Source organism: Anopheles nili, chromosome 3 (assembly GCF_943737925.1).
Source record: "Anopheles nili chromosome 3, idAnoNiliSN_F5_01, whole genome shotgun sequence".
Classification (NCBI taxonomy): Eukaryota; Metazoa; Arthropoda; class Insecta; order Diptera; family Culicidae; genus Anopheles; species Anopheles nili.
Genome location: NC_071292.1, coordinates 38,605,035 through 38,630,132, shown reverse-complemented (window position 1 = coordinate 38,630,132; position 25,098 = coordinate 38,605,035). Strand labels below are relative to the sequence as shown.

The 25,098-nt window shown below is 47.7% G+C and overlaps 3 protein-coding genes across 3 annotated transcripts in view; all 3 read left to right on the top strand.

Moving 5' to 3' along the window:
* Positions 1-15,959, top strand: part of LOC128724213 (uncharacterized) — a 33,635-nt gene extending 17,676 nt beyond the window's left edge. The window contains exons 9-13 of the mRNA XM_053817978.1: positions 5,743-5,882; positions 8,608-8,720; positions 10,316-10,474; positions 11,405-11,689; positions 14,630-15,959. Coding sequence (XP_053673953.1) covers positions 5,743-5,882; positions 8,608-8,720; positions 10,316-10,474; positions 11,405-11,689; positions 14,630-14,751 — 819 coding nt within the window. The 3' untranslated portion in view covers positions 14,752-15,959. The remainder of the gene's footprint in view (positions 1-5,742; positions 5,883-8,607; positions 8,721-10,315; positions 10,475-11,404; positions 11,690-14,629) is intronic.
* Positions 15,960-18,759: 2,800 nt separating this feature from the next.
* Positions 18,760-20,399, top strand: LOC128724212 (SH3 and cysteine-rich domain-containing protein 3-like). Its single transcript, XM_053817977.1, has 5 exons — positions 18,760-18,913; positions 19,257-19,405; positions 19,880-19,975; positions 20,038-20,235; positions 20,310-20,399. The coding sequence occupies exons 1-5, from the start codon at positions 18,760-18,762 to the stop codon at positions 20,397-20,399; spliced, it is 687 nt and encodes a 228-aa protein (XP_053673952.1).
* Positions 20,400-20,489: 90 nt separating this feature from the next.
* On the top strand, positions 20,490-22,901 carry LOC128724211 (uncharacterized). The gene is made up of 3 exons (XM_053817976.1): positions 20,490-21,328; positions 21,446-21,627; positions 21,739-22,901. Exons 1-3 carry the CDS (start codon positions 20,490-20,492, stop codon positions 22,899-22,901), a joined length of 2,184 nt encoding a protein of 727 aa, XP_053673951.1.
* Positions 22,902-25,098: the final 2,197 nt, after the last annotated feature.

Below are 25,098 nucleotides of genomic sequence, written 5' to 3'. Positions count from 1 at the left end.
TGCCCTTGAGTCAGCACTAACACCCACAAATGGGCTTGATAGCGATCCGTTATCGTGTCGTAAGTTGCCACCGTTTCCGATCAATCGATCACTCGTTTTTTTTTTCGTCAACATCCGCCTGCCCTATCGCTGGTGCCCTAGCGACCCTCTTTCGCTCTGTTGGCATTGTTTTTCTTACCTTCTGCTAGCTCTACTTCTGCATCACGCCTTACCGCCTTCCTTCGCTGACTCTGTGTCTATGCCTGGTTTTGTTCTCTCACTCTTCACTCGCAGCTCTTCTGTCGCCGTGCGTCCCTTGTTAAGGCCTCTGCAAAGTCTGCGTTTATCTCACAGCCCCGGCTGCGGGCTTCTGTACTAAATCGCTCTTTATCTATTCTATTTCTCTACCATGCTCGGCCTTGTGTGCGATGCACCCGTGATGGGCTCTGGGGATGGTGTGAAAATCGATGACCAAAACCTACATACATACACAACCACACATACACACCCACAGCGCACCATATCCACCCGAAACGAGCTGCGACCCTTTCGCCAGCTTGTGATGTGCCCTTCCAGCAGCTGGCTATCGTGAACGGTTGTACTCCTTGTACGCCAGCACTAGCCACAGGACGCTGTCAAGTCCGAGAGCGCGTAACGAACCCCACATCATCGCCATTGTCCTTCGCGGCCCTCTTCGCGCACTATGCGATTGTTTCACGCTGCCAGCTTCTCACGATTGCGAGATGCACTTCAGCACTTGCGGATTGGTAAATTAGTTTTCATTAGTTTCGCTCTCGCATCTACTCCACCTTGCTTTCGTTCTTTCTGCGTTCAATCGCTTCCTTCGATTACAAAAGCTCGGTTGCTTTGGGACGCTTTCCTTTTGCGCGTTCTCGTTCTCGTTTTCGCCCCCCAGGGTCTTGCTCGGATTGCTTGTGTTTGATTTATCGTATTTTGTTTTTATTTTTTTTTCATTTCTCTCTCCAATCTCGCGACCGATCTCACAGTGTCCGAGCTGTGGTTGCTTGCTCGCACCCTGTTTCATCTCGTTTTGCTTCAGTTCTACTTTGTTTTCGGTTGGTTATGCGACGCTAATGCAACTGATTCGCTAGAGTAAGGGCAGCTTCCGGTATTTGCCCGAGGACCGTCAGCAAAACGTTGAACGATACCGGCGCTCAAGCCCGATTGGTATGCCGCGGGAAAGCCGATCGAACAAAATCCTGACCGACCATTGGCTACACGAAAGAAAAACGCGTGCCTCAGTCAAATCCCAAACCTGCTCTGTTTATTGGATTGCTGCATTCGGTGCGTTGTGCATGGAACTTACACAGACACTTAGCAGTAGATTTGTTTCTAGTGTTTTGACATATCCAGTTTTCTTACTTACTCTTGCCAGTTAGTCGCTATCGTGAGTCGAAAAGATCTTACTGTTGCAGCTTCAGCAACGTTTAGCTGCAAAGGCTTCCCTATCCAGCAATAATTGGACCTATTCGGTAGTTTCTTAAATTTTCGATTGTCTCGTCTTCGCGGGTGGATTTATTTTGCCACGCTTAACGTCAAGTTTTACAAAGAAGCCGTATGTCTTTTTGAAGCGTTACCAAGCTTCTCTCATCTGTCCTCCATACACTCCATCAACATTCGCCCCGTGCAGCGAGTAATCCACTTCACTCGCTTTATTATCAAACCGTGCATAGTAAGACTAGCAACCGTATCATGCGAGTGTTGTTCTTCTTCTGATAATAAGCGTTGAAAACGTCACAAAGCATAAGAAACAAGAAGTACCTCAACGTTTTCATAACACCGTCATTTGGCAGCCGCTAAAAGTTTCGCTCTTCTCTCCACTTCACAATAAAAGAACAGATTCTTCTCTGAAAGTTGTGTGGGACGAAAGGACGAACGTTTGCCGGAACACGCGCCATTTGGGTCAAATTCAATTCGAGCACCATTTTAAAATACAATTTACGGTGTTCCCACTCGCTCTCGCGGTCGCTCGCCCACCACTGTAACTGCACTGTAATTGGGTTATGCAGCGCGCTTGAAACAAATACCATCATCGCCCATCGAATGAACGCCTAATTAGAAGCCAGTCGGCTTCGGAGAAATGGCAGCCAGCGTAAGCGGAGTAACTTTCAGGCATCGCAACTGAGCCCCACTTAATGGATGGTAGAAAATATGATTACGATCGTATCTGGCACGAACTCAAGCGGGTGTGACGGAAACTGAGGCGGATAATTGTTGCTTTTTAATTTTGCTAGCTTTTTGTCGCCTCCGAGCGATGCCTTGCCTGCCAGCCACAATATGCTGTTAGCGGATGAGTTGATGCTTCATTTACTCGGTGGTATTTCCTTACAAAGAGCCTAATAACGACTTCGGTAGCACTCGTAAAACCACTGACAACTTCCTCTTGGGAGATACTTTTAACGGCGCACTAATGATGGTGCAAAGCAGCCACCGCTGCTGCACAGTTTGTTTCAACAACCATACAACTCCACTCCGGTTATCCCTGGCAAATGACAGCAATTCCAAGTTAATCTGAATTCAAACGCCTTAAATCCAGTTCCCCCCAAGTTACAACGTAAATGGCATTGCACGAACCACATTCAAGCAAAATCGAAAGGACGTTAATCCAGCGACGGCCGTGAAAGCTTACGCGCCATTCGCTTTGTGAATTGTTTCTGCTCCATCTGTTGACTAATCATTTATTACATGCGAAAGTATGCGCAACGCGCAGCCCTGGTTTTGGTTTTCTTTTGCCAGCGAGCACTTTTCGCCCACGTATTCCCAAACGTGTGTCTCGAACGGGCTCGAGGAAAGCAATTGTTACGCGATTTGTCTTTGGTCTTTACCGTTCGAGTTATACTTTATTGGTTTTTCTTATCGTTAGCTCGACAATCTTATCGTGTGACTCGGGCGTTGTGGATAAAGGACACCGTTCGCAGCCATACATCAAAAAGATTTGTTTTTAAACGCCTCGAGCAGCTTCCTGCTGGTGCGCTACTCGCTAAGCTTCTGGTTATGGATTGATATTTAACTAGCACGTTTTTATCGGCTGTTAAATTGCTCGAGAACGTGCAAAGGTGACAGAGACATTAAATTTTACGTCCAAGTTTAACATACGCCGCTGTAAGTAAGCACGTGGTGGATTACACAACCACGACGTTGAAGTAAGCTGGATTTGTGTTGCTCACCTTATCGACAATAAACTAAATATGCGCCTGTTTTATGCTCCCAATGAAAAACCAACCAATAGCGATGGTAATGCTGAGTAATGGTAGCTTCAAAAGTTGAACAATATTTCTTTAGATTACATTATCTCCTTGTAAAGATCAAAATTAAAACATCACCTTGTACAAGCTGCATTTGTACTGTAATACTCGGGCTACATATGAATAGCAGATTTATAATATAGAGCTATCAATACACCTCACAGGAACATACAACTTGTAATACGACAATTGAGACACAAAGTGGTTGGGATAATTTTTGTTATTTTAACGTAACGGACTGGTTCACCATTGTTCAAATACCTGTCCGGATGCAATTTATCGAGCATTCCTAGATGAACTATTCCTAGTTGATAGAGCTTCAGGACCCAATCATTGCCATGGTGCTGAAAGGCAACGGTTTGATTGATACAGCCGCCATGTGAATTCACTTTAACATCCACAAAACCTGACGAGACACCCGGTTCTCAGAAAATACCACGAAACAAAACCCCCACAGCGTCCCAGGCTTGCTGACGATAAGGATCGATTACACAGTTTTCAGAACAATTTCGCCAGTCAGCATAATCATGAACTATCTGCCCCGGGGTGTCACACGATGGCCGCTTCCTTTTTCCTCTCTTTCTCTCTCTCTCTCTCTCTCTCTTATTTAGGCACCTCATGATCTTTCACCGAGGCCTGGGCTAAGCGTCAGGCGGAAAGGCTGTAAAGCATCGCAATCTTTACCTTTCAAAAGAGGGATCAATATAATTAACCACCCCCTTCGGGAAAACCATTGACCGACAATGACTTTCGAGTTTCCGAGCACCGTGCTCGAGCGGGCGCTTTCGTGCTCAAGCCAAGTGTCACTTGCTTGCGGGGTGGAAGCTTTCTTTAATTCGCACACCACACATCCCCATCAGCAACAGGCGACCCCGTCATAGGCACCCCCGATTTCAAGGGCTTTTGTGTGTTCTAACACCTGCCCAACGAAAACATGCCCGGCGTTCCCACGAAACGTGTGCGTGCGTGCATCTGCCCTCGAACTGCGTGGGAGGAAACCGAAGCCCATCCAATTCAGCACCAGCTGACAGGCATTAGGGGCTCATAAGTGGCTCGGTTCGTTAGCGACACAAAGAGTGCCGGGCCGGATGCCGACGGAGACAGGACGAAAGATAGAGAGAGTGAGGGAGAGAAAAAAAGCTCCCTTGCGGTCAACCACAGCAGCAAGGTCGATCTGCATTCAAAGGGTCGTCCACATTTTGAATAGATAGAACCACCCGGGTACATTACGTCGCCATCTCATGGCCTCCCGTGGCCGAGGCTCAGCGGATTCTTTCTTGATGGCTTTTGGGGTATTTTTGCAGCACGGGTGCTGGGAAAAGTCTTTGAGCATCGCTTAGGGGATGCGGAAATTTGTTTGCGTTGCTCCCTGTGTCCGTGCCATACGAGTGCTTGTTTATAAACGTTGACCCCGGAGAAGATGGACCCGAAAGCACTCGACATCACTCTCTTGGGCTTGCGACGGTTGGCATGATTTATTAGTGCATTCATGTGGAAGAACATCACGCATGAAAGCTTGCCACAAGGCGCAAAAAAAGCACACACACACACATAGAGCCACAAGGATCAACCCGTGACATGAAAAAACGGACAGCAAGCTTACGATCACCCAGCGCTGGGTAGGATGAAAACGCCACCGCCAGCTGCAACAGCTCGCAGATCATCCAGAGCTCTTGACCTGAATAAACCAGAACCATAATAGTTGCCCACTGCACCCGTTCTGGGGCAAAAGAAGGAAAAGAAAGTGAAACGGCAAAGGTGAACAAGAGGGAAAGAGTGTGTGTGTGTGAGAGAGAGAGAGAGAGAGAGATAGAAAGAGAGAGAGAGAGAGAGAGAGAGAGAGAGAGAGAGAGAGAGAGAGCAAACACGAGATACTACATCCATGGTCGGAGTAGGCCGGAGTGTCCTCTTCATCACATGATTGGATGCAATCCAGTTCTTGGCAATAACATACGACTTCTTCAACGCCACTCGGCATGCAGCAATCTCTGCAACGTTGGATGCACGGGATGGAATGCATATTAGCAGCTCGCTCCTCTAGCCAATCGATAGTACGGCCGTAGCTGGCTCGTTTCGCGTTCGCAATGCCGTGCTCTATTTACTTTAGCGTTGTTTACTTCTGTTTTCTACTTGCTACTTCTTCTAATGCTGCTACTAGTGCTACCGCTGTTGCTACTACTACTTCCTCTAACACTTTGCCGCTCTAGACACTAGCCTTTTACTATTAGATAGCGGATGCATTTTTAATCACCTTTGAAACGAGTTTCCATAGCGCCATAGAACGTTCGAACCATAGCGTTATCTACCGAATCTACCAAACACGCACACAGACACGAAACACCTTCACGACGCTCCAGATCTGCTGCCATCAGCGGCGATCGGGAAGCCAACACAGCAACACAATGCCGCAACCCCAAAAACTAGAATAGCTCGTCGTATTTCACTGTTTCTCTTTTATCTTCCTTTCCTTTTCTACTTTTGCGCATTCTCGTTACAGAAAGAGTTATTTTTGGGTAGAATAGATCCTGGTTCACCTCGCGGTGAACGTAAAATGTCTTCTTCTAGTTCTTCCTCAATGAAGACTAAGTGGCTAAAAGCGTTTCGTAGCCTGAAACCGGCAGGTTCGGCGAACGATAGGTAAGTGGAATGGTGTTTTCTGGCTGTCGTAGCGTTTGAATGTCCTGTCCTGCCCAGTGTTTCGTTTGGTTTCGTTTTGTTGCGCGAATTTTCCGCTCCATCCTTACTCCCATCGATACCGCGGCAGTCGCTCCTGGCTCCCGACGCGTCCTTTACCGTCTTACATACCCGCGCGCGACGTTGACTTCGTACCGTCATACCAAATATCTTAAGTTTCAAGTTTCTTTCTTCGCATTTATCGCTCGCTTTATGTTCGCTGAACGTTCCATTCCGATCCTGGCCTTTATCTTACCTCACCTTTCGCGTTCGCTGATGACTTTTCCATTTTCTGCTGCGCGAATTACTCACGCCCTCGCCAGGCCACAATCCTTTAAAACTCCGCTCCGTTCCCTGTCCCTCGGGCGTCACGCTTTTTAAACCCCCCGTGCATCCATTGCTCACACTCGAGCACAACTCTAACCCACCATCCAGCCCCATCACAACTCTCCTCGGATCACACCACCTAGGCGATGGCACGGTCCATGTTCATTACTGGGAACCATCCATTAGGGCGGATAGGCCCATTTCAGGCGTGCGCGCAAATGGTTGTAGTGCCACGGTCTTTCAAGAATGCGACTGTCTGCAGGGCATCATCATTCGCTTTCATCGCGGAGGATAACACATAAAGGCGGCGTATAACCTTGCTTTTCTATGCTAACACTGCCCGCTTACCATGGGTGTTGGCGGGAACGCCGGTAAAAACCCGCGGGCCGGGTGCGATCCTTGAGGATCTGTGTCAACGTGGGGGCATCATTTTCATCTTCTTCAGTAGCTCCAGCTACCCGTGAATTAACTGTTTTCTCTCGCACGCTTTTGATCGCACCCGGGCACGTTGCTACGGTTGCTGTCTGCATGGTTCTCGCAGCCTTTGGACGGGTGCGAAAGCATTTGCTCCGATGACTTTTAGTTCCTATTGTCATGGATGAACGCCAAACTTTATGAGAGGAAACATTGTAACGAGGCTAGCGGTGTTCCATTGTATGGTGAAAGCTTACGGGTTCGCGAGCGCTTGTTAGAATTATGAGCCGATCAATCGTAAGCTTCTTAACGAAATTAACCATAACTACTATTTTTACATGGATACGAAGTCTTTTTTTTGTTGCGAATTGAACTGTTCTTGCGTAAATAAATTGCCATCATTAAAATGCTCACCTCGAGAGTTGTAAACATCGATCGAAGATAGTATCGGATAATTGTTGATATAAATATCAGCCTTACGTGAGATATGATATTTTCGTATTGTTTTGCCAATTTGACGGTAACACTTATGAAAAACTCACCGTGACAGTCGCAATCGTTAGGTACACACGTTAGCATGCTGTCCTTCGCCATTCTCCCCACGAAGATATGCGCCCATAAAACCGTTCTAGCTAAGCAAACCCCTTTTTCCAGTGTGGCGAAACGACCCAATGTACCGAATAACTATAACTGTCACCTTTGATCGTGATAACTATCATCGTTAACAAACTCTTTCATTTGATTTCTTTATTGCCTTCCTTTTACTTTTGCAATTCGGTAAACCCAATTAGTACCAAATCCAATCAAATGTACCATGCTGTGTCAACGGTGTTGACTATGAGGTAACAACATTTATACGGTTATCATGCAAATACTATGAAATATCCTACTGTATAAACATATATATTGCTGTCGTAGTGTGTGCTCAATATGTAACCCTCTGATAAATATATATATAATCTTTATTTTTTGCCAAATCGGTATACGTATAATCCTTCTAAATAAACATTTGACTTGTAGTTGCACCGTAACGACCACGACTTCCCGTTCTTCGTGAGCGTTAAACTAGTACTATTTGATAGATATCCTTTGCTAGCGTACATCGTCTCTACTTAGCGAGTTGTTTCCAACGCCACGAGTTTTGGATGGTTATTTGCCTTAACCCCATAACATCGCTCTACTAACATAAAAAAAAATAAATCTTAGCTAAACTAGCTCCTGTCTGAGTTTAAAAACGTTCCATAGAGTCAAAATTCAATAGAGTTTTCTGCAATATTTGGCTTATTATGATATCAATATGTTAGCATCGCTTGTATTTGGTTTTGTTATAGTTTGCTTACTACAGAACAAGGCATCGAAATGTACTTTGAATCTGTTGAGTTACGCATTTTGGGAATCTATTTTACGTTTGCTGAACAAAATGCTTTTTGACTTTGGTTCTTTAACCCACTATACTTTGCTTATTATTGCTTTTTATTTTGTACTTTCGTTTGATACCCTTTGAAATCATATCCCATGAAGGAGAAGAATACAATGCCCACGCATCAACAAAACCAGCTCTTTTCATCTAGATATGATGTTATGGCGCACTGCGTGCGAAAAAAAGTCCCATTTTTCCCTTTTTTTGCTCTGGAGCTATTGCTATTTGCTGCCAGCTGTACAGTATTGAATATGCATCGGTAAGCTAAGCGTAATGTAAACGTGTCCCTTCGCATAACTCCATCCGTCGTGCGCACGATTGATGCGAGAAAGTACACCAGTACTCTAATTAGCACCAAAAAGGATCGCGTCACCGAACCGCGCCATAGATTCCTCGTGCCGGTTCGTGCGCCATTGATCCATGTTCCCATTATTTCGAATGAGTGTCTACATGCACGTATGCCGTATGGTTAGCGAACACATCGTACACGCCAGCGCTCTAATATCGTACCTAACTACATTCTTGCAGGAAGAGCGGTAATGGAGCACAAATCCGCTTCGATGGCACCGACAACCACAATTTGCAGGAGTACACCTACAAGAAGATCACACCATGCGACGTTTGCTCGCAAGTTCTACGAGGTAAGTGTTCACAGTCTGAATGCGATCGATTCGAATGCGATTCCTGGCAGCGGAATCGGTCCAGTGAGCAACACAGAAAGGAGAAGACAACAAAAACACGAACGAACAATAACTCTCCACCGTCCGACATGGGTGACCTGACGGACAAGGACATTATGGGGTGGGGGAGGTCCACTTGATTTGGGGACCTCATTTTTATGCCACCGGCTCGGAATAGACCGCAACAACTTTCAACTCGCTGTGCGATAACGAAGTACGGGGCCATTTAACGGGGCCTATTAGGCCGAAAGTCGTTTTCCATGTGCAATGTGCCGTTTTGCGCTGAATTATAGATGCGGATCTCAATCATCTTCCCAATCCTCGGGGCACTGGGCAGCCCGAGTGCCCGAGGCACCGAGACCGTGTGTTACATTCATGAAGAATGGCAGTTGCAGAAGATGTTCTGCGCTGTACAGGCCCGCCGTTAAATTATTCACTTCCGCTATCATCCGGCACGGTTGCGGAAACTTTTCACCTCGTGTCTCTCGCTTTCTCTCTCTCTCTCTCTCTCTCTCTCTCTCTCTTTCCCTATCACTCTTGTCCAGGGCCATCGGGTGGGCTATTTTTGCCCGCAACACGTCGGTCCTGTTAGCGGTACAACTTCCTGCTTCGTAAATCAATAAACTAAATTTGCCCGAGTTTGCGGAGAAAAATTCCCAGTAGCCACACCGAAACACATTTTGGAACGCGAAAAACCCCGTATCTGGCCGACCATGGAACACGGTTGCGCTCTTAAACATGCCATCTGCACCCGTGAGTGGGATCGTGTATGTGTATGAGGCTTATTTTCTTGCTGGCTAAATGCGTTCCGTTGTCGTTTGCCCGTACAGTGGCTTTCCCATTGCACCAGATTTCGGGGACTCGTGTGTGTCATCTTGACAGGCCATCGTCGTTCGCCCATATCGTCCGGATGGACGGGACACACACACACACACACACCCGAACCGAATCGTCGCTTGGCAGCGAGTATTATAATTTAATTTCCAAATTATGGACAGCACTGTTGAATTGATCCGTCATGGGCGAGTGCTCGGTGTGGTCGGCCTGAGGCGAATAAATTATGCACGGTTATGGAACGCTTGGGACACCCGTCCGGGGAGCTGGTAAGCGCTGTGCTTGGCAGTATGTCAAGTTTTCTCGTGTGGTTAGAGCACATAAAGCACACCCAGCTCCAGCATCCGTGACACCGAAATGAACTCGGCGTGTTCCATTACCGGGAGATCTGTTTTTTTTTGCTTGCCCGTTCGCTTGCCCGACATTATTGGCAAGCGCAACATCGATGCACCTGCTGCACAATGCTGTCATTTATGGCCGAACGTCCCTCGTTTCTGCTCAAACAATACGCCGATCGCACACTGTCTACAGGTGTCATTTTAACGTAATTATTCAACTAACGATAGCATTTTTAATTGATTTCACGTTCACTCTCCCCCAGAGACGCGGGCACACCCGTGGAACACGCGCGCAACACGGTCTGGGCATTATGATTAATGAAATTATCCGTTCGCTTTTTTTCGTTTCCTTCTGCCACGCTTTCTCTTTTTGCGGTACGCTAGGACACACCCGGCAGGGCCTGCGGTGCAGAATATGCAAGGTGAACGTGCACGCCGACTGTGCATCGCAGCTGCCCAAGTGTCAGGTGAAGCAGAAGCTGCTTCGCCGCCAGAAGAGCACCTCCGAGATCGAGAACCGGGCCGTCGAGGTCGAGGAAGAAAGTGAGTACGCACCAGCCCATGCCCAGTACGCCGACAAACCCACCTTTTTCCGCCAATTTCTTTGGTTTATCGTTTTTTTTTTGTTATATATAAATATAAACGCCACCAACTCCTTCATCGCCCGGACTGCGTTCACCGGGCGGCATCATCTGTTTCAGCGTCGGATCGGTTGCACCGTGTGTGTAAACCCGATCCAGAGCTGTAATCATTTTGTTATCCATCCTCACATACACCCCCACAAATACACACACACATACAGCGACACTCACATACGTGCTAACCTGTAACTAGTTCCGTCAGCGCGATGGCTGTCGAACACTAACGTACTAATCGGTGACAAATGCCGCTTCCGAGAGTTTCGTGCCGCAGGAAATTGCCCTACCCCGGGGCGGACCCACTGAAACTGCGACATTCGTAGGGTTCCGTCGCCAAAAAATGCTGTGTGCTGTTGCCTGGTAGTTGCCATCGTGTGCGAATGATGTGTTTAAAATGTCAGTATTTGTCAGTGTTCTTTCTTTCTTATTCATAGCTTACGCTAGCCAGACATCGAATGCAAACCTGGACCAAACTCCGAGTTGGTGTGCAAGCACACGAACGACACATAATCACATACCGTACCATTCCATACAGTAGTATTGCTACGCTGAAGAAAAAAAAAATTATGTTCACAGTAACGCCGTAGTTATCATTTGAAGCGACTTATCCTCAGCCTCCCAGCTAGCCAACTATACTCCCTTGGGACAGTTTTTTGTTCCAGCTTCCACGTTTTCTTTTTTTTTCTCTCTCTCTCTCCCTCTTTCTCTCTTTCTCTCTCTTTCTCTCTCTTTCTTTGTTTCTCCATCTCTCTCACTCTCCTTCTCTCGCGTCCGCACACGATAAAATCTTTGACGCAGCTACTAACATCGATCCCTCATGATCCCTCCTCAACAGAACCAACCGATGTCGATCAGATATATCAGGTCCTTAAGCAAGCAGGGGAAATTTCCAGCGGCAAAATTGTTGCCGACCCGTCGAAGGGCCCAGGAGCGACCGGGACGGCGGCTTCCGGACACGGCCAAACTGTCCCGAACCCCCCGCTAGACATTCCCGTAGTGAAAGTGCCTGAGTATCCGGACCGTGCGCCATGGCGGGGACCAGTCAAATCTCAGGGGCCAAATTATCCACACCAGAAACAGGGACTGACTGCGCCCGTTGCAACGGACATGTCAAGCTCAGGTCCGGGAAGCTCCGATCCGAGTGGAGCGTACAGTTATCTTGTTTTTCTTTTCTTTTTTTTCTATTTTTGTTTCTATTCTCTTTCCTGTTACTTTCTTGCCTATATCTCTCCTCTTTACATTCTACTTTCTACATTCTGCCTTCTACTCGCATATTCCGTTTGTCATTTCCGTTTTTGCGTTTCAAGCATCACGGCACGGTGTCGGTGTTTGTTACCGAAGTTTTACTTTCCGCTCATACTGCTCATGATTTTGGTTTTTTTTGGTCTTGTACTCTTCTCCTGTAAGCGCTCTGTCAATGTTTCTGTTCTCTTCCTTTGCCTTCTCGCCCTGTACTGCCCTTTACCTGTTTCTTGCTGCCTAAGTAGTCCGTCCCGAGTCCGTTCGCTTGGCCGCCTGTACCGGGTCAGCCCGAATCTCACCCGTCCGTAGACACTACTCTGCTTAACACTTTCTGTTTCCTCGTTCTACTTCTTCTAGCGCCAGTGCACGCGAGTTTTGCGTTTCTGTACATAGCATCTACAAGCAAGTAGTAGCCACGCATTGTTACTTTTGCTAGTGTTTGACCCACGTTCTAACCCACGAACGATAGGCACAGCTGGAGTTTCTTTGTAGATAGAACCCCCACGTGTTTGTTTCGTTTTCTTATTCCAGCATACTATCGTTCCATTAGCGCACCTTCCGCATTCTATGCATACCCCCGTCAAAAACGGAGATTCGAATTCGCTTCGGATTCGGATCCAGCATCCAGCATCCACGTGCCGTGTAACTGCGCTGACAAAAAACTCAGAATGCGGTCGACACGGTTTACAAAATTCATCCTGGGAATGAAACAAAAAAAACGCAACGAATCAAAATTTCACACCCACACACAAACATGCTTTGGCACCGTCATTTTGTGGATTTGTTTTTTGGTATTTTGGGGGGAGGAAAAAGGGGGTATAAATCCGCCTGCTCGGAATCAAGATATTGATTTGCTACTGATGCATCTCATGTGCCCAATCGCGTTCTATTTCATCGACGACGACGACGACGACGGCCGAGCGTGGGAAGCTGGGAGTTGGGAGGATTTTAGATTACCATATTTTTCGCCTCGGAACTTGCACCACCGAAGATAAATGTTTCCGATAACTCCGTTTGTTTTTTTTTTGTTCGATTTTCGGTTTTTTGCCGTTTGTACCGACGTATAATCGGCAGCGCTAATCAAATAATTGATCTCGCCAGCTTCCGATACGTCGGCCATCGCTCGCATAATTGCATTTCCTGTACACTTCCGCACACTCATGCTCGCATTCGGAGGGAAGGGCCGGAACTACCAACCGGAACTATAAATTCAACTCACTTGCCGCGCCGCAAATGACCGCATTAAAAGTCACCTTGTCTTGTCCCTTCACATTGGCCAGATATTCGCGTTCCGTCACAGCCCACCGCGTACCAGGCGGGTCCGATCGATTCCGGTGTCCGGCGCCGACTGTTTGCAGGTTTCCGACCCATGTCCGGCTTTGGCGTGTTGCGGTTGCGATCGGCGCAGCATCGATCGATCTCGCTACCTGAAAGTAATTAATTGCATTCCTTTCTGTCTTGCCTTTTATTTTTCTTTTTTTATTCTCGTCGTGGTGTATTTTTGCTGTCATACTCACCCGCATTCTTGTTTTGCCGTATGCATAGACGCGTCGCTCGGGCGGCGGAACCGGAACTGAAGTTTCTTGATTTTTTGCCTCGTCCCTAGTATCGGTTTTTTTTATTGTTGTTTCGGTTGCCCCGGAAAGTTTCAATGCAAACGTTTTGGGGTTTTTTTCTCATTCGTTTTAACAAAACTACAAACCATCCGTTTTTGTTTTTCGCTAGTCACAGCCATTTGCCAGTTTGAGAATCTCCGTCGGATTTTTCTATTGTTGTTTTGTTTTTGTTTTTGAATTAATTTTCCTGTTTTGCCATTTGTCGTGTCGGTTTTGTGAAACATTTTCCCGCTCCATTGTTCGCTCTCGCTCATCGATGCTACATGATATTTCCTGCCCGAAATGCACCCGCAACCAGCGCAATCGCTCATTGTGTATGCCATGTTGTTGTTTCATCCCGCTTGTACCATGTTCTCTGCCCTAACCGTGCACCTGCACCGGTTCCTTCCTGTTTTTTCCCGCAGGCGGAGGCCTCCATATGTTCATAATGCATCTAGCCTTGAACATGTGCAATCGCATATTAGTGTGTATGAGTGTGTGTGTGTTAGGCGCAGCAACTCTTGCTTATCCAAAGCCAAGCCCGTAGTCATCGACTCCCACCGGCAGTGCAGTGGTGCACCTTCCAAAGCGCCGACAGAAATGCATAACATAGCACGAGCAACGGTTAATCGATCGCGATACTCCGATCGATCGGCAATGCAACAACAAGGGTCACCCGCCAACGAGAAACCACCCACAACAGATGAAAAACCAATTATACTCGCCCATCGCGCCATTGATGCGCGTTTTGCTCCCACTCGGGTCGATGCTTTCCATGCGATGCTGCACAGCATAAAAATTCCCACGCGTTCCAACCGCCGAGTTTCACCGAGGCACTCGATTGTTTAGCGGGATTTTCCTTCCACGATAGTGGAACCCCCGCCATTGTCGAAAGCTTCGCGATGTGCACGGTCGGATGAGTTTAAAAGTGCTCGAAAGTAATCGACTAACGTTCGCTTCGCCTTCGCTAACCCTACTAACCTTGCCGGGAACACTTTGGCGTGACCTTTGCTGAAATGATCGCTTGGTGTGCTGGTTTCGTTTATTTTTTTGTTGCGTCTTTGGCTGGGTTTTCGAACTACTAACCTGCATTAACTGCGTGTGGAATGCCACCCCCGATTAAGGAGGGAGCTGAGCCGTACCGTATTGCGTCGTGTAATTTTAAGTTATTATTGTTCTATTTTTTCTTTTTGTCTTTTTTTCTACCATTTTCTACTCTCTAGCGGAGGAAGATGACATTATGATTTCGACGCGCCCATTCGGCCAGCCGCTTTGCTTCGTGGTGGAGGAACCCCCTCCAGAGGAGTCGCAAGCGAGCAAAAAAGATGGCAAACGCAAAAAGTGACGCACACAAGCAGTGGGTTGCGAAACACTTCTTAAGTAAGACGCGCCAGAACAAGCTGACGCCGGTATCACCAAGTGACCGTGCCGTTACAGATCGGCACCGGACAAGCCTACACTCACCAGCCCTTTAAGGGCATTGATTGATTCGATATAAGAACTCAACTCCCTGTCAACCCCACAACAAGTTGTACCACATCTCGTGTGCATTCACCCGCGTTGTGAGGCGCGTTTTGTCGCTTTTGTACGAGTGTTTTCCCTTCGAGAACGTCCGCGAGCGGTCTAGTTGTACGATATCCCCCGCCCCCAAAATGTTGAACCCGATTTGTTCGATACTCGTTAAATAAAGTGTTAATTTCGAAGCCACCCAGTGAGGAGCGAGTTCCCGTTTTAGCTTTCTCTGGTACGTAACACAACTCGCCGCGGGTTGCGAAACGGACTGTGTTTCCACGCGAAAACCAAAAAAAATAATTCATAAACAAACGCAACCCTTCGGGCGCATAAACGCTGCATTAATTAATGAAACGCGGCGCGGCGAGCAGTGTACGCTCAATCAAACGCTCAGTCATCATCATGGCCATCGCACTGCCTTGATTGGTGTTATTTTTCGCTCAACACAAAAGCGAACTAACGGTGGCAATAAATATGGCTTCCCGGGGCTTTTGTCTCGATCGTACTCCCGATAGCTGAACTTGCGTTGTTATTATTTTCTCAATCAACTCGCCTTCCCTTGTATCGAACATGAGTTTGAAACCGAACGGTGGCGTCTAAAGCAAGCATTTTAGCCAGTTGCTCTACCGATTTGTCGTTCTTTCTTTACCCAGACTGAACGGCCGGGATCATTTTGAGCAGGTTTTGGGTGGCTGCAAGTGCCTAAAAGAACGACCAGAGAGCGTCAACAAAAGCCCTTTTTTCCCTCGCAGCAAAAGAAAACTGATTAGCGAGACTGCTATCGAGTGGGCTGTGATAAATGCGAACGGTAAAGCTACTAATGCTACCGGAACACGAACCGTACCCAAGTTCTGGCTCCTACTCATTATGAGGATGCGAAAGCGCCTTATCGAGATTTGCGAAAAAAAAGCTCTCTCTCTCTCTCTCTCTCTCTCTGTCACACACACACACTCCTACACACGCGCACATATATTTCGGTTGCATGCAACAATAGGACACCGTGTAAGCCAAATGCATAGAAAACGAGATAAGCTCAATAAATATCGAACCGGGGCATTTGCGGTGCCCTTTGGCAGGCTTTTTCCACATCCGAAATGCTCCAACGAGAAAGCCTCCATCTCCAGCTCGTCCTTGTATCAGTGTGTCGATGTGTGATAACAAACCCGATCACCCTGAACGATCATTTGTTCTATCACTCGTTTGTCTGTTTGTCTTGAAAACGATGTTCTGTGCTATTTCTGTAACGCTCTGTGACTGTACATTCTCCCTTATCTGCTCGTTGTATGGTATCTCTCTCTCTCTCTCTCTCTCTCTCTCTCTGATTCCTTTTTTAATGTGTTTCTTCCTTCTCATTCTAACTGTCGCTCCCTCTCCATCTATACCGTGTTTGCTGTGTCCCGTGCTAGTGGATGTAATTCTCTTCTCGATGCTGCCTGCCAATGTTTCAATTGGTAGACATTATTTTTCCGAACCCGCCCGGGGATAAGCTTTTCCTTTCCACATTCGTAAGCAAATGAAGAAATGCGCCCGGCGCTCGGGTGCGACGACACGGGTACAAGGAAACACATTAAGCCGAATATGAAAATTTGTTCTCGGGAGTATTTGCACAAATTATACGAGCTTTTCATCGCCCCGAAACGGTGCTAGCGTTTTTTTTTATTTCCGTCCCCGGGGCTTCCCACTGCGCAAGGGCTCCGGTGCGGAAGGTTCGATGGATCGAGATCCGGATCATTAAAATACGTATTATGCAAAGGAAACAAACATACTGCCCATTATGCTCCGCGCGGGCTGTTTGTTTCATCTTTACCGTACCTTCTAACGCTAACGAACAGGGAAGCGAACGGCGCCAACCCGACACTGGGATCCATTTATTTCCTTCGAACGTTCTGCACGCAGGACCGACATCGCAGCGGGGAACAACGTTCGAATAATGAAAGAAAATGAGGATTAAATACGTGAAGCAAGACAATACATTCCAACAAGCGCGTTAAGCGCGCTCGCAGTCCGGAAGAAAATTTACGTACCGTTGGATGCGTTGCAGAATAGATGTTACTGTTATGAGAGATCGTTCAATTTTACAGACCCAAGCGCTCATGTTCGTGCGGATTAGCTTCATTTCAAGGGCTTTTAAAGTTTTACTTGCCATGTCAAAGGAACACCGATTCGCTTTAAAAAAAAGGCAAAGACTTTATTGCAAAACTCAACGACTACAGGGCATTCTTCTTGATGAAACAGTTTTGCTGCTATACCATTACGGTTTTTGTTTTCAATCTTAATGTGCTCATCATTGCCATCAAATAAGACATACATTCTATACATATTACGCTTTTACTTAAAAACTTTCGTCAATACATTATTATCATCAATCCCACATCGAACGCCGTATTACAGTGCGATAAAAACTGCGTATAAGAAACAACATGGTGACAAAGCATTCTTCCACGCTGGTATCGTATCTCTCTTGTGCATTATTGTTTCATCGTCAGGCTTTTGTTTGTACATCGCGATCCGAACAGCTTTATTCCACAAAACCACTCAATCCCGTGCCATCGAACCCTCCCGTGCATGTGTACCTTTGGTGCATGTTAACTGTTTATGTGTGTGAGTAGTTTTTGTGTATCGCATTTTTAAATTAAATTTTTCTAGTCATCATCCTCCCTTGGGCCGCTCACAATACACTTTGCAGCTGAGGAAAGCTTTCGCTATCGCACTCGCGAACAAACACCAGGCGCCTCCATCGCCACACACGTGGCCCGCCCAAAAATGTCACCGTCATTGCTCAGCCCTCGCCCAGCAAAAGTCCTATTCGCAAAACCCTATTCATCAAAAAGCTGCTCCGTCAGCGGCCATATCCTATCTCATCGCCATGCCGTTCGTCCCGTGTCGGCGTAAATCATGCCGCGCATTTAAGCGGCCCGGGTATGATTTTATAATCAGCGTTGAATAATGCAAGTATATCATCGCTTCAAATAATCAACCTCATTTCACCGACACTCCGAAGTTGATCGACGATGCATGTTGGCCATGCACACTCTGGATGGCAGCAATAACAACAAAAAAACATTGTACACTCATTTTTCATTACATCATCCTCTGCCGGCATTATCAGGCAATGTATGCCCGGAGAAACCATTTCAATCGCTGCTCGATGCATACGCAGCAATGTGCCGGCAATTAAATATTCATTGCTTTTTTGTTGCCTCACATGCACACAGCCTCCTGTGATTGGTAAAAATGTAAATCGAATCGTACCGGCATGATTGCATATCAAACAAATAACCGGCCCCTGTTAGCTCTTGCTAACGGGACTTTTAGATACCCGTGTACACGAAAATGCACCCCTCTTTTCGATGCACCAGGAAATGCCATAATTCGGCTCAATACAGTTTCTTTATCGCTATTGCACGGCTTTAAGCACAATCCCCACTGCTGACCAGCCCGTCAAGAAAGCGCCAAAAAAGCGCTCTGCAACTCGCACCGTTATATCGATTAACTCATCAACCACCGACACCAGCTTAGGGCGCTTCTTGACACTGAAGTCAACCCCGACGACTTTCCCGACCGGGGCAAATGGGCTCCGATCAAAAAAAAAATAACTTGGAGCTCCGTTTGGCTACTATCGCATCACGTGTCTGCTGCCCATCTTGCATGCCCTTTGTGCTTTTCTGAACACTTTGTTAGACATTTTATTCGTTCGCTTCTTAGCCCTGCATTACTTGCCGCTTACGTTGAGTTTCAGTGCGACGGCGCTGTGGTGAATCTCAAAAATAATCCTCCGTTACCGTGTCATACTAACATTGTAGCACCGCATTCACCTCGACGCCAAAAGCTGAACCTTAGAATGAAATCACTCAGCTTGGACTCACCAGAATCGTCCGAATTGCATGGGCAAATTCGACGGCGACACCCGGGACCGACCGGTCACGGTGGCCACGGAGGTTCTGGTGGTCAGTTAGAACACAGCACGCCGCCATCTAACAATAGTAGATTACACTGTAAGTATTAGTGAGGGGCGTAAGCCATCGTATTCCTTCAAATCTCCCCCCATTTGCGTTAAGTCTAGCGGGCAGCCTCAATGCACTGCTATCGTTCGGCTGAGCTCCTCGCCTTCCTATCCAAATCTTTGTCCCTTTCTGCTCTCAATCCCCGCTCGTGTCCTTGCCGATGCACCTCAGTCCTACCGGTTGCTTGTCGATTCGTTCCCCTCACAGCGAGAGGGGTCCGAGAACTGAGCAGATCAAACGATTCATCGTGCGGCAATTTCCGACTCTTTAACGGACTACATCAAACAGAAACCTCACATTTCTTGTTATTGCATTCGCCCCGGTACCATCGCAGCACCCTCGAGTCCTTCCGGAACGCAGAGGAAATTCCTGTACGCGACGCGTGGCATGAAGACCGGATCCGTCGATCTGCCGGATGAAATCGAAAAGAGCCTTTCATCGGCCAGCACATCGCCATGCCCATCGCCAGTTCGCCAAAATCAGGTAGCATCCCAAAAACGACGGTTCAGCCCGGGGCAAACCATTCTATTTTCACACTGTGCCAATTTATCGCACCAAAATACTCCTTTTCTGATACAAATCCAGAGGATATTGAGGCTGAATTTCACTGTTATAAAGCTGGCTAGTTTTATGATTCAATTGTTATTAAGAGAGCGTTAATGCCTCCTCATACATCTTACATTTTTCGTTATCATTTCTGTGCAGTTTTTGTTCTAGCTACTAACAACAAAACAATATTTATCATCAACTTTTTTTTTATTTTATCCATAAGAAACAATGTTTTTATTATGTGTCCTTTGCGATTGGTTTGAGTTTTCTATTCTGCCGTGACAACGTTTAATTACATGCAATGTTTATTGTTTAGCGTAGATTCACCAAACTTTGAATGGGGATGGGGAAACAAAATTCGCTTCAATACACGCTGAAATGATTATTCTTGGTTGAACTTCCACTCAGAAATCTCACCGTCTTCTGCCAACAAATCTGTACGTCGTGCTGTACAATTTCAAATCGCGCCATCAGGATGAGCTCGATTTAAAAGCCGGATACAAGGTAAGCGTCGGGTGTAACGTAGGCGACGCACTTTGTTTGACCATTGACAATTTGCCTTCCAGGTCACCGTCATCGATACGTCCGATCCGGATTGGTGGAAGGGAAAATGTCTCGGGAAAGTGGGCTACTTTCCCTCGAAGTATTGCGCCAAACTGGCGGCGTCCGAAAAACCGCTCCAGGTCACACACAACCTCCAGGTGACGGATAACGAGCGTGGTGATGGTACCCTGACGCTATTGCGCGATCAAATCGTCATTCAGGTACAAGCTAGATTCTCTGCAACCACCGTGCGAACTCGCTGATGGGTATTTTACCTCTGTTATCGTTTCTTTAGGTTGGAGAAGAGCTAAACGGTATGGTTATGGTGCGCTCGGCCGATAACCGCCAAGGAGTATGCCCGGTAAAGTACTTACAGGAGGTCTGACAACCGGAAGAGGAAAAACTCGACCGGGATCGCGACAAAGACCACAGACAACATACGGGAGGCACTGGCAAACCCACGACTGGTGCGGCAATGAAAGCGAGCAGAAAAGAACTATCGAGTGGGGGGCCCCGATCGGACGGGCGTGATCAGAAGGACCAATGCCACGCAGGTGGACATCACTATCACCGCGAGAGTCGCAACAACTTCCACAAAACGTACGATCGCAGCTGGGAGAAGTGGGAGAAATTCCGCGAGAAGAAGATGGAAATGATGAAAGCCCACAAGTACAACGTGGAACACCGACTCAAGTACGACAACCAGGAGCGTATCCTTTACCGACACCACTTCAACTACTACCCGGTCAAGCGACCACGTCCGCGCAAAACGTCCCTCGAGCCCAACTGGTACACGGAGAACATCTACTCGAATCAATCCATCGACAACTCGGATGGTGAGCTTGGTGTGGGCTTCCCTCGAACCGGTCCACAATTGCTGGGAGCGACCACAACGGGTGGCCATGATATCAACGGCAACATGAGCATGGGCGGACTGGAGGACGACGGCATTTTCACCATCGATGGTCACTTCGAGCGGCGGCATCGATATCCCAAGTCGAACAGCTGCTGTTTTGGAGTTAACCGCATGCGTGACATTGACGAGGTGGAAACCGGCCTGGAACGTGACGGCTGGAGTGAGCGTTATCCCAAGATCCCCAAGTCCTACTCGTTCAGCACCTCGCGCAGTATGGGAGTAGGATTCAACATGGCCAAGCTGTACAGCCGCAACAGCTTCGAGATGCCAGAGTTTGCTGGGCATCGTCGACGACAACTGGACGGCGGAAGACCGATCGTGAGAATGTGTGATCGCGAGGGTTGCTTCAACGAGACGTGCTTCAGCAAGGACGAGAAGAACTTCTACAACAACAACAACATCCACAACATCAACAATAACAACAGCCATACCAATAACAACCACATCCACAACAACACCAGCAACAACAACAACAACAACATCAACAGCTACCACAGCAGCAGCAACAACAACAGCAACATTATAAGCGAGTGGAATCTGCGGAACCGCAATAACTTGCGCGCAGGTGTTGGCGTTGGAGGTGAAGGTGTTGCCGCTCGACCGCAATATGTGATGGAGGAGGACTTCGATCTGTTTGATGAGGATGACGACGATGATGGTGAGGATGACGACGAGGAGGATGATCGTGATCATGACGATCAGGAAGAGGTGGACAGTGAGTTGAACACGCTCTACGCCGAAGATCGCCACTCGATCGCGTGCGGTGACTACGGTGGAGTAGCTCGCGAGTTGTACGGACGTCCGTCACGTTACGGTGTGGACCACACGGTCGATCCGTACCGGTCGGAACGACCGAAACCGATACGAGGCCCGTTTAATCGCATGGTCGATTACGCGGACGGTAAATACTCCGATGACTACCGGCGGTCGTTCGAGGACTTCTTCAACCAGAACTGCTGCATCGAACGGCACCACCGACAACTGCGAAAGGGACCAGTAACGCCGGCGAAGAATAAGAGCATGCTTGAGGTGAAGCCACCGAACCGGTTCGACGATACGTCCTCGGACTCGACCGATCTCGAGCTGGATGACTTCAACTTTGACTTCGAGAAGTACTGGGAGGAGTTGGAGAAGCCATCACCGACGTCCCCGAGTGAGCTGGAGGAGCGCAAGAGCGCAGGGCGAAGCGCGATGGCTGGCGGACCGGCCAAGAAGGTGAAGAACGTCAACCTGAACCGGTGCTACAACAACGGGACGGTCATTGACATCTACCACGATGACGATCCGTACCACCGCGATCACTATCACTATCGTGAAGGTGCCGGCAAACTGCACAACCATGATCATCGCCACCGTGCCAACACGACACCGAGGAGTAAACCGTCGCGTCACAAGGTGTACCCTTCGGAGAGAGACCGGGACTTGCGAGTACGCGAAGATCCTGAAGATGTGCCTCCATCCGGAAGCGCCAAGGGACAACGGCAGGGCAGCACTAAGACTCTCGATGCCGCGGGGAACACGATCAGCAGCAACACCAACGCGATCAGCTTCCTCAACAACATCTTCTCCATTTATAAGCCGAACAAGTACTCGCCCTTGAACTGCCATGTCGAGCAAAACTACCTAAAGACCATTCCGGCCAAGAAGATGAACATTGTGGCGAGTTCGGCCGCCCGGCCACTAGGGGCGGCCACTGACAGGCAACACTCTACGACCACCGGAGGTGATGGATCCTCCACGAAGCGTCCTCTGACGGTGCACCCGGCCAAACCTTCGGTGGCGTCCGTGGCCAGTGCGGCGAGACGTAACGCAACGCGTCCACCATCGACTAAGGATCCACAGGCTCGGTTCCAGATCATCCCGGACAAGACGGGCGTGAAGATATCGCCCCTATACCGGCTGGACGCTCAGGATTACCGGAGGGCGCGCTATAAACTCAAGAGCACCTCGCGGCCCTTGTCCTTCTGGTGAAAGTTGCTCGACTGTTCGTACTATTCGGATGGCCGGCTCGATGGGCTGCCGGTGGTGAAAAAGACGCGCCGACACACCAAGTATCTCAAGTACTGATCTCGCTGTCCCACTGGTGTCACCTCGCACGCATCGAACGTCCCACGGCACTCCTGAGGCTCCCTGGAGAGGTTGGAGTATCGCAGCCCCAAAAATTCCTGACCCAAAATTACGCCACATTGCAGGCCACAAGTGCAGGCCACGTGGTCCGACTGAAACGGTCATCGCCACCGAACCAAGCGCAGCCCAAACAGAGGTTCTGGAGACCTCAAGGTGTATCCCTCCCGCCAGGTCCTGAAAGGATTCCCCAACCAGAGCATAATCGGAAGCGAATGCCATTTTATCATCCGTACTTCCCAGCGCACACAAAACGTCATCCGCCACATGTTGTTGTATCATCATCATACGTTGTCATTCGGTGTTCTCTGTGCCAGTGTGTGTCCTAGTCAATGTCCCTACCCAGGCTGCAAGGTGAAACTAGTAGTGAGCGAAAACGCAAAAAAACAAGCAAACAAATACACTCACACACGCATACACTCTCCGCTCATCTAGCCCTCATCCGTGTAAACTCTGTCACAACTCGCGAAACAACATAACCAAACAATTTTGATACATTTTTCCTCCCGTTCGTGGGAAGGAGTTTTTTTACAAAATGCGACATGGACGCGTCCAGACCAACACAAGAAATTCCCCAAGGCGACAGGCAACGTACGGTGGTTCTCTTTGATGTGAAGTTGTCCTAAAACTCGTTTAAAACAAACAAAAAAAAACAAAAGAAACGAAACGAACTCGTGAATCCGCGTGAACTTTGAATCGTCGGCGTATGGTATAAACCCCAAAAACCCATCTTTCATCGACTATTAAACATCTCCCACCTCGTGGAACACGTACACGTGGAAATGTCAGCTCTTGTAAGATAAGATTCTGAATGTATAGAACGCGTGCCCCTAGCAGATACGTTGCAATATACAAACAACGCCAACAGGAACACACAAGTCACGAACTGCTGCATAGCGTACATATTTTTTTTCTATGAAAGTGTTGTAACATTGTCTGTCTCGAACGGTTCTATCGCAAACAAATTCTAGCAAAAAAAACCATACGTTACGAAATAAAAAGAAAATCAAAGTGTGAAAGAGATAGAGAGAGTAAGAGAGAACGAGAGAGAGAGAGAGAAAGAGAGAGAAAGGTAAAAGAATAGGAGAAAACGAAAAAGAATTATCAATCATTGTTACCTGTACATACCCACCACGTTTCGTTGGCTCATTAAGAACTTTTAATATGATCGCGACGCAATAGGACGCGCTAGTTTTTTCTGTATGCTAGGACATTTCAAAACTATAATTGAATTTGATCCTATCGCATAGCTTCATTACCATAACCGCATCGTCATCTTTGTACATTGATTGCAAAGGCTTCACGAACCATTGCCAGTACTCAAAACTGTTCATAACAAAAATCGTACACGTGCATCGGTAAGCGAGCGATGTTGAAATATGACTAACACGTACATACATACATACACACACACGCAACACGAACAAATACAAATACAGAGTGTACATTCAAGCATGCTACCATATTTTGCACACATTTTTCGAGGCCCTAGCGTAGTAAACAAGTAAATTCGGCAGATGTGCCCCTAAGTAGTAGAGCGCCCTCTAGTGTACTGGCTGGCTTTTTTTTGTCTTGTCCGTCTCGTTGCTCGCTTCTCCAGTCCGTATGGACTCGATATTCCAGCCTAATCTTAATTTTACCATTGGATTGACAACGCCTCAACTAGCCTAGTGGACGGGTTTGCACTTGCATTAGCGATCGTTCGTAGCGAAGGTCCTTCCCGTAGACAGACCAATAGACGGAATCTGTTAAATGGCTTTCGAGTGCTGTAATGCTATCCATAGCTTCTGGCTCCTCGATACGGGGATCTCCTCCTTCCGTACCCTTGCGTAGGACAGAACGGTAGATCCCAGCCTTCACTAGTTGGTTTGATCGATCGAAGATTGACTGGAACCATCTCCAATCCGATATGGACTCGCGCTCTTTTCCCATTACCTCGCAGGGACTACTAACCCAGCGCATCTTGCACTAGCGCTGGGACGATAGAATGGCTAACATCAGCGGCCAGTGCATGATTGCCCGGATACTACGAACGCGATAGCAA